The sequence below is a fragment of the Petaurus breviceps genome, unplaced genomic scaffold, assembly GCF_028583685.1.
Source record: "Petaurus breviceps papuanus isolate PSGF00001 unplaced genomic scaffold, PetGlider_PUasm1.0 140, whole genome shotgun sequence".
Lineage (NCBI taxonomy): Eukaryota > Metazoa > Chordata > Mammalia > Diprotodontia > Petauridae > Petaurus > Petaurus breviceps.
The window spans coordinates 38,049,473-38,067,011 of record NW_027185698.1 but is presented as its reverse complement, the minus strand read 5'-3'; the positions used below and the strand labels follow the sequence as shown (position 1 = coordinate 38,067,011).

General features: G+C 39.4%; 1 protein-coding gene across 3 annotated transcripts in view; it reads right to left on the bottom strand.

Moving 5' to 3' along the window:
- Positions 1–17,539, bottom strand: part of SORCS2 (sortilin related VPS10 domain containing receptor 2) — a 1,276,597-nt gene that overhangs the window by 56,749 nt on the left and 1,202,309 nt on the right. For all 3 annotated transcript variants that reach the window (XM_069070295.1, XM_069070289.1, XM_069070305.1), the window contains exons 17-18: positions 17,010–17,138; positions 4,131–4,302 (exon numbers count right to left, since the gene is read on the bottom strand). In XM_069070295.1, the coding sequence (XP_068926396.1) occupies positions 4,131–4,302; positions 17,010–17,138 (301 nt within the window). The remainder of the gene's footprint in view (positions 1–4,130; positions 4,303–17,009; positions 17,139–17,539) is intronic.

Sequence of the window (17,539 nt, the reverse complement as noted above, 5' to 3'; positions counted from 1 at the left end):
TCTATCTATCTATCTATCTATCTATCTATCTATCTATCTATCTATCTATCTCTGTCTATCTGTCTGTCTATCTATCTCTCTCTATCGATTGATCTATCTATCCTATCTTAATATGCTGCCTCCCCAGATTATAAGAACCTCAAAGGTAGGGTTTATTTCACATTTGTCTTAATGTTCACTCCCAATGTCTAGAACATCACAGAACACAGTAGGTACTCTGTTGATTGATTGATGTGAATTCTACCTCCCTGACTATATATGATTCTGGGCATGTCCATCCTCTCTCCTTCCCTCTTTCCCTTCTTTTGTTCTCCTCTATCATCAACACCAATAAACATTTATTAAGTGCTTACTATATACCAGATTCTTCATTGTGTCAGAGATATAAAGAAAATCATAACAATTAATAATAATAATAAACAAATATGGTCCCTGTCCTCAAGGAATGGGTTGTCTCTAAGCCTACAAAATGAGAATATTATTTATAGCACTTATAAGCCTGTTAGGATGAAATGATTCAATATATGTATATAATTTGTAAACCTCAAAGAGCTACATAAATAGTTTATTATTATCATTCATGGCAATAAGAACTAACCGAATCTACTCTCTGGCACAGTGGATTTTTCAGGTTCCTTGTTTACCTAGGTTCTCCTTACAATTTGTCTGTGTTCTCCCTTCCACAAGAAGCATGGGTACTTGGTAGTATCAGTATCAGGATGGTTTTACTACATCCAAGGACATATTTCTTGTCTTTCTTTGGGCAGTAGTGCAGCCACTCAGAAGAAGCAGTGGGAGGGCAGGTCATCCCTTCACTGGGAGCAGTCACTCCTCACATTCAAACCCTCTTAGAAGCCTGTGAGTTTCAGCATTAAACCTGACTTCAGTTTCTCTTGTGGCACGGGCAGTCTGATACTCATTCCAGTCTATAGGTGGCAGCAAATCGTTGTGTTTCTTGTACATTTCTCTTAGTTTGATGTAAGAGGTAAAAACCAACGGAAAAAGTTTATTGTTTGCTATGGGATATACAAGTCCTTTATTCTCGGACCAAAACCTGGAGGATGTTAGGGAACTCCCCATTAATTCTAGGGACATGACTGCTCTTAAAGAATATGCTGTAACTGAACATAGCCTATGGTGTCAGATAACATTGGAGATGCTTTCAGAGAATCCTAACATGGTAGACATGGTATCAAAGGAAGCTGGAGCAGGAAACATGGAATGCTAGCTCTGAGGTCACCTAATCCAACCACTTCATTAAAAAAAAGTCATCTCTATGCCATACATGACAAGCATTCATCTAGCACCCATTAGAAGGTCTCCAGCGACAGGGTATGAGTTCCATCCACAGAGCAAGCCCCATTTCCTTTTTGGACAGTGTTGATTGCTGGGTACCTTTTAATATTGAGCAGAAATCTGTCTTCTCCCAATTTATGCCCATTGTTTCTAGATCTACAGTGTATGGCTAAACAGAATTCATTTAGGCTGTTAGGTCACACAAGACATAGGCTTCTGGATTTGAAGCCAGGAAGATCTGCATTCAAATCCTGCTTCAGAAACTAACTTTAATGTGATCCTGAGTGAATCAGTTGACCCTCTGACTCTTAGTTTCCTCATCTGTAAAATGGGAATGATAATAGCACCCCACCTCCCACCCCCTTACAGGGTTCTTTTGAGGACCAAATGAGACAACAAACACAATGCATTTTGCAGACCTTAAAACACTACTTAAATGCTATCATTGAATTTCAATTAAATTAATTTTTTTAATGTTATCATTATAAATGCAAGGAAAAACTTAATAATGAGAACTCTCCAGGAGTGGAATGTCAATTAGTGCCTTAGGAGATAATAAGAACCTCATCACCTGAGTTGTTAAGGATGGTTGAACACTTGTTGAAGCAGAGTAGAAGAGACTCTCCTTCCTGGGCTCTATAGCCTCCAAAACCCCTCTCTACTCTGAGATCTTTTGAGGTGAAATGACTTGCCATAGGTCACATAGGTAGCCAATTGCAGAGTCAGCATTCAAAGTCCTGACTAGGAATCAAGCATTATTTCTACTACATTATGGAAATCTTTCTCTTTTATCATTACTAGCCAGAGATATATTTTGGCAGCTGCCCATGGCAATGAAAGTGATAGGTGGGACTCCAGAGTATTTGAAAGTAGAAGAATAAAAATACCAGTTCATTCAAAATATAGGTCCAATCCCCCTGAAAATAGGTTATATCGGTTCCTTGATAGAATCACAATGATGAAGAATGAAAGGAACTGAACACGTCTATGTATAATAAGAAAATAACCCTGCCATTTCTCTCCAGCAACATCAGAGTAATCAGGGAATAGGGAGAGGGATAAAGATTGGACCTGTGTTTTCATTTTGTATAATGAACTCCCAAGTGAGGAAACTCTCCAAGGCAGGTCAGCATCACCTTTGAAACTTACAGTTGCTGCCTAGGTCTCTGAGATATCATGTGACTTACCAGGGTCATATAGTTAGTATATGTCAGGATTGGACTTAGCTCAGGTCTTCCTGTCTTCAAGGCTGGCTATAACATACTGCTTCTCAATGGAGATCTACTATGTTATTATGGATAGAGGTTCCCTCTCCCTCTCAGATATGTGCTATATCTTTGATACCAAACTTGTGAAACTCGAGCTTCCTTAATGTACTACATATAAGATAATCCATCTCCCAACTCCACAGTGTCATTTTCCCAGGCTGCCCCCATGCCTGGAAGGCTCTTCTTCCTCATCTCTGGCTTCTATCAGGTCTCAGCTAATGCCCCACCTTCTTCAATTAGTCTTTGCTGATTTCCTTTAATCCTAGCACCTTCCCTCTGTGATTTTCTTCAGTGTGCCCTGTATATGTCTTGTTTGTATGCAGCACTGTGAATGTTTTTTTTTCCCCAAAAGAATGTGAGCTCTGTAACAGCAGAGACTGGGATTTTTCCCCTTTTCTTTGTATTCTTATCACTTAGCACAGTGTTTGGTACATAGAAGCTACTTAATAAATGCTTGTCAACCTATTTTGAAATAAGAAAAATGTAAGTATACAATTAAACATATAGGCTTTACTCTTCTACTAGCACCCTCCTTTAATGCTGAAGCGCAGACATTTTTAAAATCTATGCTACTATAATGAGAGTGATGTCAGGTCCTGGAAGATCCTAGGATACTGATTTAGTGATCAAAGGGAACTGAGAGAGCATTTAGTCCAAACTCATCATTTTTCAGATGAGGAAACTGAGACTCCAAGTGATTATGTGGATCTGCCTAAGGTTATTTAGGTAAGAAGTAGCAGTCCAGGATTTGAACCCAGGTCCTCTGATTCAAAACCCAGCACTCTTTCTACTGTTCCATTCTGTATCTCTTTCTAAGTAGCTTTCTTTGGTACAACAAAAAGAATATTGACTTTGCAGTCAGAAGGCATGGGCTGGCATCCTACCTCTTCCATTTATTAAACAAGGCACCTTGCTTTTTCATGCCTTAGTTTTCCCACATATAAAGTGGAGGTGATAGAACTTTCATTGTCTACCTCATGGGGGTGTCGTGAGCACGAAGGAGTCATGCAACACAATGTTTTGTAACCATTAAGTACTGGACAAAGGTCAACTCTTATTAGTCGTTATTTTCAGGTATTCCCAGAATTCTCACTTCCTTCCAGAATTCTCATCTCCTTTCACAAGGTTTCTCTGTCTCTCTCCTTGCTCTAACTTTAAAAGTGAGCTTTCTTTCATTCAGTTTTCTTAGAGCACTTGGGCTGGGTCTCTCCCTTGTTGCTATCATATTCTCTCTTGTATTGTGCTAATTATCTATTAAGATGGGAGATACTTAGAAGGTACAATCTGTGCCACGTCATCTGTGACCACCACAAAGCCTTGCACACAGCAGGTGGTTAATACATGTTTGTTGAATGGGATTAAGAAACTGAATCTTCAGCCAAATGTTGTGACTTGACTTTGGTCCCACTTGAATGAAAAGCTGGACCCTCAAGCTGCGAGGGAGTCCTTACATATTTTTCTTGGCAGCCAGACTGCTAGGAACACTGGAGAGTTCAAAGGTGAGCCACATCATTATTCTAACCTCCAGGAGCACCACAGGAAGGCTTAACATAACAGCTCACTTACCTGCTCCTGTCTGACCACAAACGTGACGTCCTCTCCTGGCTTCACAGCAACTGTCTCTCCTTTGATGCTGACTTGCAATCCTCTGGGGGCTGTCAGGGGACACTGATGCTGAAACACATACCGCTGCAGGTCCACACCACCTTCACAGACATTAGACACCACTTTCCGATACCTATGGCAGATGAGAGGGAGGTACTTGCAGAGATAACTGTGGCTTAAGTGGAAAGAGCCTTGGGCCCAGAGTCAGAAGGACTCTGTTTGAGCTCTAGCTTGGGCATGTACTTGCTGTGTGACTTGGGAAAGTCACCGTACCATAACTCTCTGACTCTCCATTCCCTCATCTAGAAAATAAGGAGAAAAAGAATGGTGTTCTGCAGCTTGGAGGGAGGATCAAATGAGAATTATGTAAATTGACTTGTAAACCAAAATACTTAAAACAGACTTAGCACAGTGTGGGCACACAGTAGGCACTGAATAAAAGCTCACTTATGAATAAACATGAGTTTTAATATAAATTTTTTTCCAAGGCTATGACTTCATCATCATCAATGTTGAGAGATCCCTAGTGAGTAAACTCACTTTACCAATGTAGATAAGCAATGGTTCTTAGAGTTTCCTGGGACTGAAAGATTAAATGACTTGCCTAGAGTTACACAGCCAGAATATTGCAAAGATAAGACTTGAACCCAGGTCATCATGACTTTAAGGGAAGGTCTCTAAAAGGGGGGGAAGGCAAGGCAATTGGGGTTAAGCAACCTGTCCAAGGTCACATAGCTAGTAAGTGTTAAGTGTCTGAGGCTGGATTTGAACTTAGATCCTCCTGACTCCAGGGCTGGTGCTCTATTTGCTATGCCATCTAGCTGCCCTGGGTTTCTATCTTCTAAACCAAACTATGCCTCATTAGTAATAAAGGATTCTGGTAATAGAATTAATAATGTCTACAGCAGCATAGCACAAACTCTGGGGACAAGAATCTCCTCCCTGCCTACTTCACAAAGTTGTTATGAAGATCACATGAGATCATAATGATTATAATTGATATAAACATATTTAAATCAAATTCATTAGCATTAAATTGACATGTAATATATTTAATTATAATTTAATTGTTTTAACTAATTCTAATTTATATCAATAAATGTATATCTTTATCAACTTTATAAGGTTCACAAAGTACTAGAATATGTTATCTTGATCATAATAACAACCCTGTCAAGTTAATGTCATTATAACCCAATTTTACAGATGATAAAACAGAGGCTGAGAGCTTCGTGACCCCAGATCCTGTCTAACCTTCTGGGACCTGGTAGCCTCAGATAATGGATGTGAAAGCATTCTTTAACCCAGAATATCAATATAATTATAACAATAGAAAATTATTATTAATTAGCCCTTGGGGTCTGGATCTCATTCTCCTCCAGATTTCTCCCAGGACCTAGGACACAATTCTGAACACTGGAAGTATTCATGAAGCCCGTGCTGAGTGGCTGACTGAATAAATAAAGTAGTGGAGCATAGTGGAAGGAAGGCTAAACTTGGCATTTGAATTCAGCATCCCAAGATCTGAGTTTGAATTCTGGTTTTGCCACTTATCATTTGTATGAACTGGGCAATTCATTTAGTATCTCTGGGCTTTAGTTTCATCATCTATAATATAAGAGTTTGGACCAGATGACCATTAGGGTTACTTTCAGACCTAAATCTATGATCCTGTGGCTGATGATGCTGTTGACTTCTAAAAGGCATATTATTCTTTAAATTGGAGACCATATTGCATAGAGAATAGGGTACTACACTTGGAGTCAGGAACATCTGGGTTCAAATTCTACCTGAGAGATTTATTAGCTGTGTGACCCTGGGAAAATCACTTAATCCCTTAGTTTCCTCATCGGCAAAATGAGAGGGTTAGATCCAATGGCCTCTGAAGTCTCTTCTTTCTATGATGTTATAATTAATTTTTTAAAAAAATCACTTGAGGGGCAGCTAGGTGGCACAGTGAATAGAGCACTGGCCCTGGAGTCAGGAGGATCTGAGTTCAAATCTGGCCTCAGATACTTAACAGTTACTAGCAGTGTGACCTAGGACAAGTTACTTAACCTCAATTGCCCCTATGAAAAGCAAAAAATAAAAAAAAATCACTTGAATTTTGTTCCTGTTTGGAGGATTTCTTTAAGAATTTCAGAACAGGGGGAGGAGCCAAGATGGTGGCATAGAAGCAGGAAAACTCCCTACGCCCTCCCCTCCCCCCCCATAACCACCTCAAATATATAAAATGACTCTTAACAAACTTCAGGGCTACAAAGTGACAGAGAAACAAACCTCCTGGTGAAGACAGCCCAGCAGGCTGGCAGGAAGGGGCCATCACAACATGCTGGAAGCAGACCCCGGCCTCATGTCAGTCTGAGGTTTTAGCCTCAGGGCAGCCCGACCAACCCTGGCTGGAGGGACATTGGGAGAGTAGATCACCAGCAGCTGTGGTGGTTTCCAGAATCATCAACCCATAAATGCCAAAGACAAAGTGAGAGTTCAGTGTGGACTTTGTGGGAACAAGGGGTCCAGGAATGCGGTTCAGCCACTGCGCACAGAGGGAGCAGTGGTTGAGGCACAACCGCTGCCACCGCATGACTGCTTCAGAGCTCCTTGCCTGCAGATTATAGAGGGAACAAGCAACAATTCTGAGGGGTAATTGCTCTTGCTTTAACCTGCTTGGATCTGGAATGCTGTCTAGGGTGGAGGTCCTGGGGTGGGTGACCAGGTGCCAGAGCTGGTGGAGGCTTCAGAGAGGGCACCCAACTGATAACTCTGGCAGCTGTGAAAATGCCAGCAATTTGGGACAAAGCTCTCCTCTCTGGAAACAGAGTTCTACTGTGGCAAAAAGCTCAAAAGTCAAGTAATTGAGTGGCAACATGAGCAAGCAAAGGAAGCAAAGAAAGCACAGCAATCAGACTTTGGATTCCTTTATTGGAGGACAAAAAAGGATCAAAACATAGAATAGGAGGAAAGAAAATGAAGTCAGAACTCCTGCACCAAAAGCTTCCAAGAAAAATATGAACTGATTACAGGCCATAGAGGAGCTCAAGAAGGATTTTGAAAACCAAATAAGAGAAGTGGAGGAAAAATTGGGAAGAGAAAAAAGAGAAGTGAAGGAAAAATTGGGAAGAGAAATGAGAACAATGCAAGAAAATCATGAAAAGAAAGTCAACAACCTGAGTAAAGAAAATAACACCTTAAAAAGTGGACTAACTTAAATGGCAAAAGAGCCTCAAAAAACCTTCAGAATTAGATTGGAGCAAATGGAAGCTAGTGACTTTAAGAGAAATCAAGATACTATTAAACAGATTTGAACAAATGAAAAAAATAGAAGGAAATGTGAAATATCTCATTGGAAAAACCACTGACTTGGAAAATAGATTCAGGACAGATGATTTAAAAATTATCGGACTACCTGAAAGCCATGATCAAAAGAAGAACCTAGAAATTATTCTCCAAGACATTCTCAAGGAAAATTGCTCTGATGTTTTAGAACCAGAGGACAAAATAGAGGTTGAAAAAATCCACCAATCACCGCTTAAAAAAGATCCCCAAAAGAAAATTCCTAGGAATATTATAGCCAGGTTTCAGAGTTCCCAGATGAAAGAGAAAATATTACAAGCAGCCAAGAAGAAACAATTCGAATATTGTGGAAACACAATAAGGATAACACAGGATATGGCAGCATCTATATTGAGGGAACAAAGGGCTTGGAATATGATATTCTAGAGGTCAAAGGAGCTAGGATAAAAACCAAAAATCACCTGCCCAGCAAAACTGAGTATCATATTTCAGGGGAAAATATGGTCATTCAATGAAATAGAGGACTTTCAAGCATTCTTTATGAAAAAACCAGAAGTGAATAGAAAATTTGACATTCAGGTACAAGAAGCAAGAGAAGCATGAGAAAGTAAACAGGGAAAAGAAATCATAAGGAACTTATCCAAGTTGAAGTATTTACATTCTTACATGGAAAAATGATAATTGTAACTTAGGAAACTTTTCTCAGTATGAGAATAGTTGAAGGGAATATAAATTATACATACATACATATGTCTATATAGGAGAGTATATGGGCATATGAATACATATGTGAGTTTGTGTATATATGTGTACAGGTATACATAGAGTGAGGGCACAGGGCCAATTGAATAGGAAGTGATGATACTTAAAAGGGGAAATTGAGAGATGAGAGAGGACTATAATGAGAGGAGATGGGGAGAGACAGAATGGGGTAAATTATCTCATATAGAAGAGGAAAGGGAAAACTTACAATGGAGGGGAAGAACAGGAAGGCAAAAGGAAATGGGTCAACCTTACTCTCATTGAATTTGGCTTAGGGAGGGAATGACATACACAGTAAATAGGGTATCTCACCCTACAGGAGAGTAGGGGAGAAGGAGATGAGAGGGGGGAATGATGGAAGGGAGGACAGGTTGGGGGGAGAGGGAAGTTGGAAGCACACACTTTTGAAAAGGGACAGGGTCAAAGTAAAGAATAGAACAAGTTGGGGGCAGGATAGGAGGGAGGGAAATAGAGTCAATCTTTCACAATATAACCACTATGGAAATGTTTTGCATACCTACACATGTACAGCCTATATTGACTTGCTTGTCTTCCCAGAAGGGGTGGGTGATGAGGGAGGAAGGGGAAGAATCTTGAATTCAAAGTTCTAAAATCAAATGTTAAAAAATATATTATTCCTTTTTTTACATGCAACTGGGAAATAAGATGTACAGGCACTGGGGTATGGAGATTCATCTTGCCTTACAGGAAAGTTGGAGGAGGAATGGTGGAAGATATAGGACAGAGCAGTTTGGGGGAAGGGGTATACAGTGGGGTGACTGTTTTGGGGTGGTGGGTGGGGGAGAGATGGGGAGAAAATTTGTAACTCAAAATCTTTGGAAATGAATGATATAAACTAAAAATAAACATAAAATTTAATTTAAAAAAGAATTTCAGAATGTTCTCCGAAATAACAGGAAAAACTTTGGATGGATCACCAAATGAAGGCTTGAAATCACTTGCCCATTACCTTAATAGCCCCTCCAGGGTACAGAGTGGTTTCACATATAAGATTTCACTAAACCCTCACAGCCTGTGAGGTGGACAATTTCAATATCACCATCTACTTCTCAGATGAAGCTCTCAAAGGTAAGGTCATTTTCCCATGGTGGTTCAAGATGCAGAGATGAAGTCACAGGTCCTCTAATCCAAATCTAATCACCTCTCAACTCTGCCCCAAAGTCTCTCTTTTTCACCCTCCTAACCCCTTGACAAGGGGATAGTGATGTTTCTGTAGAGTAGAACATGACTGTCCATATTCCTATAGTAAAAACATAGGTTTTAATTGTCAGGGGACTAAAAACCTCACTGTAATCAAGAGAGAATACTTAGCAACTGTCTTTGTTACTTGATGAAGCAGCATTATAGTGGGGATGGCTGGGAGGTCTGGATTGGAAGATGGGGGACCTAGGTTCAAGTCTTACCTGTGCCAATGTCTAAGTATGACCTTGGGCCAGTCACTACTCTCTGAGCCTACATTTCCTCTTTGATATGAATGTTAGACTAGAAGGTATCCTCAGGCTGCATCTGATTCTGACATTTTTATATTTTAAGATTTATTCTCCTTGAGGATAGGGCTTGTCTTTTGCCTCTTTTTGTATTCTTAGTGCTTAGTACAGTACCTGGCACATAATAGGTGCTTATTAATGGTTTGTTGACTGGCTGACTGATTAAAAAACTGACTCAGCTCTGATATTCCATTTAATTTGTTGTAATGTACACTCCTGCTCTAAAACTCTATGAAATGAGGCATTTTTTCTGTAAATAATGTAAAGCTTATCAGTATAGTACTGAGACATCAATGACACAAAGACATATTTTATTTTGGTACTGTTTGGGGGGGAGTAATAAAAATTTACAAAACAGCACATTAAAAATATTTATTTTTAGTTTTTAACATTCAAAAGAGCACATTTCAAAAATACCATAATTGATTCACAGCTCAAAGGAACCTCAAAACCAGCTCACTCATTTTACTGTTGTGGAAACTGAGCCCCAGAGAGGTTAAGGTCACTCAGGCAGCCTGTGTCAGAGATGAAATCTGAATCTGGCTCCAGAGTCAACTTCTGATAGGTTACCATATTCAGATAATATTAGAACTACCAGTCACCTGAGAAAAGAAGACCTTTTGCCATGTAATAAATCAAACAAGTTGATTCTTATTTCCTGATTTTGACAGGTCACAGGCTGGTCTTGTGGGATGGAACCAAGATGGCAGAATAAAAGCAGTCACTTGCCAGACCTCTCCTAAATTTCCCTCCAAACAAGTTTAATTGAATACCTAAAAATGAATTCTGGAGCTGCAGAATTAACAAAAGGATGGGGTGCCCAAGACAACTTAGAAAGTTGACAAGAAAGGTCTGTTTCATGGGGGTGAGAATGGAGTGCAGTCCAGCACAGGTCTCAGAATGACTCGGTTACATTGCCTATACATAAGTTTGGGAAAAAAGGAGCACCAACCCAGCAGAGGGCTCAGCTTCAGGGGAGTGGGGACCCTAGTCATAGTTTCAGGGCAGAAAAGAGTGCTTATAGTCACTCATAGAGCAGAGTGCAAGCCAAGAGAGCAGCGGTCACATTTCTCCTTAGATCATACCACTGTAGAAGAAATAAAAACTTACAGGTACCCAGAACCAGCTCTGAAAATACAACAGGAAAAACAAAAACAAACCTGAAGACTTAGACAGTACCCCTTCTACCGTGGGACCAGAGTCCAACTTTAACATAAAGCTAAAAGTAAAAATGAGTAAATAACAACAAAAAAACTGATAGAAAAGTACTAAGATGAGAAGGAAGATCAAAATACAAACTTAAAAGAGAACAATGTCAAAAAAGTTACATTTAAAGCCTTAAATAAAAAAAATGTGAATTGGTCTCAGGCCCAAAAAGAATTCATAGAAGAGCTCACAAAGGATTTTAAAAATCAAATAAGAGAGGTAGATGAAAAATTGCGAAAACAAATGAGAATGATGCAAGATAATCATGAAAAAAGTCAACAGTTTGCTAAAGGAGGAATAACAAATACTGAAGAAAATAACACCTTAAAAAGCAGAATAGGCCAAATGGTAAAAGAGGCACAAAGTCCACTGAGGAGAAGAATTCCTTAGAAAGCAAAATTGGTCAAATTGGAAAAAAAAAGATGTACAAACATTCACTGAAAAAAAATTCCTAAAAAGCAGAATTGCTCAAGTGGAAAAAGAGGTACAAAAGTTCACTAAAAATTACTTCCTTAAAAATTAGAATTGGGCAAGTGAAAGCTAATGACTCTATGAGACACTGAGAAACAATAAAACAAAATCAAAATAAGAAAAAAATAGAAGAAAATGTGAAATATCTCATTGGGAAAACAACTGATCTGAAAGCCATGATAAAAAAAAAAAGAGCCTTGACATTATCTTTCAAGAAATTATCAAGAAAAACTGCTCTTGTATCTTTAAGCCAGAGGGTAAATTAGTAATTGAAAGAAATCATTGATCTCCTTCTGCAAGAGATCCCAAAATGAAAACTCCCAGGAGTATTATAGCCAAGTTCCAAGGCTCCTAGGTCAAGGAGAACATATTGCAAGCAGCTAGAAAGAAACAATTCAAATACTACAGAGTCACAGTCAGGATAACACAAGATTTAGCAGTTACTACAAGAAAAGATTGAAGGGCTCTGAATATGATATTCTGGAAGGCAAAGGAGTTAGGATTACAGCCAAGAACCATCTACCCAACAAAATCGAGTATAGTTATATGGGGAGAAAAATGACATTTAATGAAATAGAGAACTTTCAAACATTCCTGATGAAAAGACCAGAGCTGAGTAGAATATTTGATTTTCAAATACAAGACTTGAGAGAAACATAAAAAAGTAAATAGGAAAGGGAAATTATAAGGGATTCAATAAGGTTAAACTATTTGCATTCCTATATGGGAATTTGATACTTGTAACTCTTCAGAACTTCATCATTATAAGGGCAGTACTATTCCAGTGTTCTATCCACTATACCACCTAGCTGCCCTGATGGAATACTATTGTGCTATAAGAAATGACGAGGACAGCCAGGTGGTGCATTAGATAGAGTGCTGGGCCTGGAATTAGTAAGAATCATTTTCTAAGTTCAAGTCCAGCCTCAGACACTTTCTAACTAAGTGACTCTGTGTTAACCCTTCTTGACTCAGTTTCCTCATTTGTAAAATGAGCTAGAGAAGGAAATGGCAAACCTCTTCAGTGCCTTTGCTAAGAAAAACCCAAATGGGGTCACAAAGAGTTAGAAGTTACTAGCAGGATGCTTTCAAAAAAACCTGGGAAGACTTATATGAACTGATATAAAGTGAAGTAAGCAGAACCTGAAGACAGTGTACCCTGTAACAATAATATTGTATGATAATCAGCTGTGAATGACTTAGCTATTCTTAGCAACACAGATATCTCAGACAATTCCAAAGGACTTATGATGAAAATGCTATATACCTCCAGAGAAAGAACTGATGGAGTCTGAATGCAAATCAAAGCATACATATTTAAATTATCTCTATTTTGCTTTTTTTTTGTTCAGAGTTTTCTTTCACAAAATGACTAACATGGAAATATGTTTTGCATGACTGCACATGTATAATCTATATCAACTTGCTTGCCTTCTCAATTAGGGAGAAGGGAAGGGAGGTAGAGAATTCAGAACAATTTTTTAAAATTAATGTTAAAAACTGTTTTTACATGCAATTGGAATTGTAAAAAAAGAAAAAAAGCCTGGCCCCCTGTCTTCCAAAGCAGCAAATGGTAGGATACCACGTGTCACTCACATTATCAGAACAAATGTCATTCAGGGTTTTTCTCTAGATATGAAAACTTATTTTCTATTCTCCTCTTGGGTTCCTCTCTTTTCAATATTTAGTTACTACTTAGGTTGCAGCTGAGTGAAAATAAGAGATATTTTAAAATAACCTCACTTCAAAAAAAATTCAAATAATAATGTGGGAGACAGAAAAAAATGGAAGTTCTGGGGTAGTGGAAAGCCTGAGAATCAGAAGCCTCCACTCACTGATTGTTAGACCTTGGACAAGTCATTTCCCCTCCTCTGGATCCTGAGTTTCTTCATCTGCAAAATAGGAGGCTGTCCCAGATGATTTAGGATGCTTGTAGTGTCACTAGGGTTGGAAGGGACCTTACAAATTTAGTCTCAAGCCCTCCCCCATTTTATATTTAAGGAAACAGAAACCTAGAGAGGTGATTTCTACAGATAATGGTATCACACATAATTTCCTCTTTTCTCTTTCCCCACCTGAAACTTGGATTCTATCCTAGGAATGACCAGGTCTCTTGGTGAGCTGTGAGCATTTTCTTATTTTGCTTATAACCAAGTCTCCACTTAATTTACCACTAGTTCTAAATCATGCAATGTGAGGTATATATATCCCCCCCTCACACTCTCCACCTTCCCTTTATATGTTGTCTTCCCTTAGCAGAATTTAAGTTTCACGTGGGCAGGGACTCTCTTATATTTGTTTGTACCCCTAGCACTTTGCACAATACCAGTATCACATGATAAACAAGGATCAAGGGGCTGGGAAGGAAATAAATATTTATATAGTCCTACTATGCGCCAGGCACTCAGCTAAGTGGTTTGCAAACTTATCCCATTTGATCCTCACAACAATCTGTGACATAGAGCTGTTATTATCCCCATTTTATAGTTGAGGAAACTGAGTCAGACAGAGTTTAAATGACTTACTTGGGGTCAAGTATGTGTCTGAAGCTGGATATGAATTCAGGTCTTCCTGATGTTAGGCCCAGCACTCTATCTGATGGGCCAGTGCTAGATGGTATGTAAACACTTGCTCACTCTACCTACCTATCCAATTATCTGTCCATCTTTTATCTAGAGGCAGCTAGGCAGCACAGTGGGTAGAGTGCTGGGCCTAGAGTCAAGAAGACTCATCTTTGTGAGCTCAAATCTGGCCTCAGACACTTATTTTCTGTGCCAAATCAGGTTTGCCTCAGTTCCTCATTTGTAAAATGAGCCGGGGAAGGAAATTACCTTCAGCATCTTCGTCCAAAAAACAAATGGGGTTTTTGGATAGTGGACGTAAGGGAAGAAAAAATCACCTGTCTTTCTACCTGCCTGTCTGTTTACTTACCTATTTAGCTAGGTATCTAGATATCAATCAGTCCGATTTTGCCAACATCACATAGTGGCAAGACCAAGACTTGAACCCTTGTCCCTGATTCTAACTGAAGCAGGTAGTATGAAGGTGAGTTTGCAGGGTTAGGCATTGGGCCAGAGAAGAGGAAATGAGCAAAGAGATATCACCATGGAAGAGTCAATAGGCTTCCATTGGCCTTTGATTTCCATGATAAGGTTTCTAGGGTATTAGGATTCCTTGAAATGGGGTCTGAACTGGGGAGAAAGGCAGGAACTGTGCTCTTAATAGCTGCACAAGCAGCAGCAAAGGAATACTGCCAAGGTTTTCATATTATAAGAAGCCAGGCAGGAAAGGAGAAAACAGGTCAAGTTCAAAGGAAATTCTTGCCCTGAGTCATCTCCTTAAGTGATGGGACCCAGACAATGGCCGCACATGTGAAGTTTGGCAGGAAATAAAGGAAGGCATCTTTGTACCTGGAGAAGCTTCTGAGAGAGAAAATAGGGAACTTCAAGGCCTCCTTTTCTCCATCAGAAGCACTCTATGTCCCTGAATAGTAAAATAGGAAGTAGAGACAGATGAATCTATATTTGGGGGAAGGAGATACACAAGCTGCTGTGATTCCAGGGAAGGACATACATCCACCCCAGGCTGACTGGTGATTGGAGACCATGAATAAGTATCACAATTTACATTTACATGGTGTTTTAAGGTTTGCAAAGCACTTGGAAACTGAGGTTATCTATGAAGCAAGATTCAAGTGCATGTCTCTTGATATCAGTTCCAGCACTCTCCATACCAGGCTGCCTCTAAGGTCCAGGCTATCTGAGAGTCAGTTGAAAGCCCTGGGGATGATTAGCCTAGAGAAGAGAAAACTAATGGGAAAGACAATGCAGTTGTCTTTCAAAATTTTTTCATTTGGAATAGAGATTTAGATTTATTCTTCTTGATCCTCAAGGGCGGAATCAGGACCAACAGATAAAAGTTAGAGGAAGACAGTTTTAGACTCCAGGTAGGGAAATACTTCCTAACATTTAGAGCTAATCCAAAGTAGAATGGGTTACCTTACAAAGTAGTGAGCTCTCCATCACTGGAAGTCAAATACAAGAGGTTGGATGATCACATCCCATATGTGGTGGAGATGACCTATAGGAAGCCATTCCTGATCCTCATTATTTGTCTCTCCTCCCCCATTCCCTCATCCCCCTTATCATGTAAAGATTTACTTGATATAATAGATAGATCAACTGGAGTGAGGAAGATCTGAGTTCAAGTTTTGCCTCAGGCATATATTGGCTGTGTAATCTTGGACAACTCATTTAAACTCTCAATGACCCAATCTGTTCTCTAAGACTATGTACTGAAGAATTGTTTTTAATTCACATTAGTAGATAGAGGGTACATCTTTACTGAGAATTCCTTATGTCAATGAAATCACAGATAAGCTTCAAAAAAAAAAAAAAGATCTGATATGACATTCTTGTCTCCCAAAATGGAATGTAAGCTCTTAGATACCGAGATCTGTTCCCTTCTTTGCTTTTGAGGCTACAATGTCTAGTATTTTTGTTGTTCAATCATTTTTCAGTCATGTCTGACTCTTTGTGATCCCATTTGGGCTTTTCTTGGCAAAGATACTTACCATTTCCTTCTCCAGCTCATTTTACACATGGGGAAACTAAGTCAAACTTGATTAAGTGACTTGCCCAGGATCATTCAGTTACTATAGGTCTGAGGCCAGATTTGAACTCATGAAGATGAGTCTTCCTGACTCCAGACCCAGCACTCTATCCATTGCACCACCTAGGTGGAACATAGAAAGCACTGGAAAATAAAATTTTAATAAATAAAAATCAAGCAGCTGTTAATTCAGTGGAGAGAGGACTGAATTTAGAGTCAGGAATATCTTAACTAGAATCCCATCTCAGACACTTACTGGCTGTGTGACTTTAGGCAAGTCACTCGCCTTCTGGTTTCCTTATTGGTGAAATCAGGGTATTGAATTTAATTTTCTCTAGGGCTGCTTTCAGCTCTGAATCAGGTGGAGTTTTGGTTAGATGATCGCCAATGTCCTTTTTCAACCATGACACTCTGTGATTTTTGCCAGATATAGATAGCAGGTACTCCCTTCCAAGAGCTAAGAATGTTCACTCCTAAACTTTATAGCCCAAGAAGGAGCAGAAGATTCCAAACTACCGGGCACCTTTGAGATTATTCAGTCTAACACTCTTATTTTATATTTTAGAAACTGTAATCCAGAAAATGGAAAGATCTTTTTCAAGGTAACATGGGTAGGAAGTGAGTAAAAAAAATCAAATTTAGTATCTAGGTTGCCTGATAGGCTCTCTTTTTCTTATGCTATGCTAACAATCCTTGAGAAGCATATTTCATAGCTCTTTGGCCCTTCATAGTTACATAGTACTTTCCATACATCCCATAATAGTCCCCTGAAGGAGGCAGGGCAGGGATTTTTATTCTCATTTCACAGATTAAGAAACTGAGGCTTGTCTAGAGGAGCTGCCAGTGAATAAATGGCCTTTTCAGGACTCAAACTCAAGTCAGTGCAAGATGCTTTCCACTAACTCACTCTAACAATACTCATATGACTATTCTGGATTGTTCTGTCCCCTGGGTATGAGACAGAGAAGGCACAGGACCCCACACTTACCCTGGGCTGCTGGTGTATGCCTGCCCCAACACACAATCTTCAGGAGGCAAGTCAGGATTAAACCAGAAGTTTGCAAAACACTTTTTGGCTTCTGATTTTGAAGGTGCTGATCTTTCAAACCCGTAATCACTAAGAGAAGAAAAGAGAGAGGAGAGACAATAGGTCATCACTTTAGTCATTTCAGGGCAGTCCCCTAAAACAGTCAAGGAAGAGGCAAAGTTAAGAAAATTCATTTAGCAATTATCACTTAATATATAGAGAACTCTAGAGATCATTTGTTCTAACCCTCACATTTTTTCAGACAAGGAAACTGATGTCTAATAAGGGGAAATGACTTGGGTACTTAGACTGTGACTAGACCATTCTTTGCTTTTCATGAGGATTATTACAGTGGGAAGGACTATGCAATGGTCCTGTAGGTGATGGGCAGTAATGTGGAAAGACTCCCTTTCTGTTATTTGTGAGCAGTGAACTGTTCAATAACTTGCCTAGAGTCACATAGCCAGTAGAGATGACAGGTGGAACTGCCT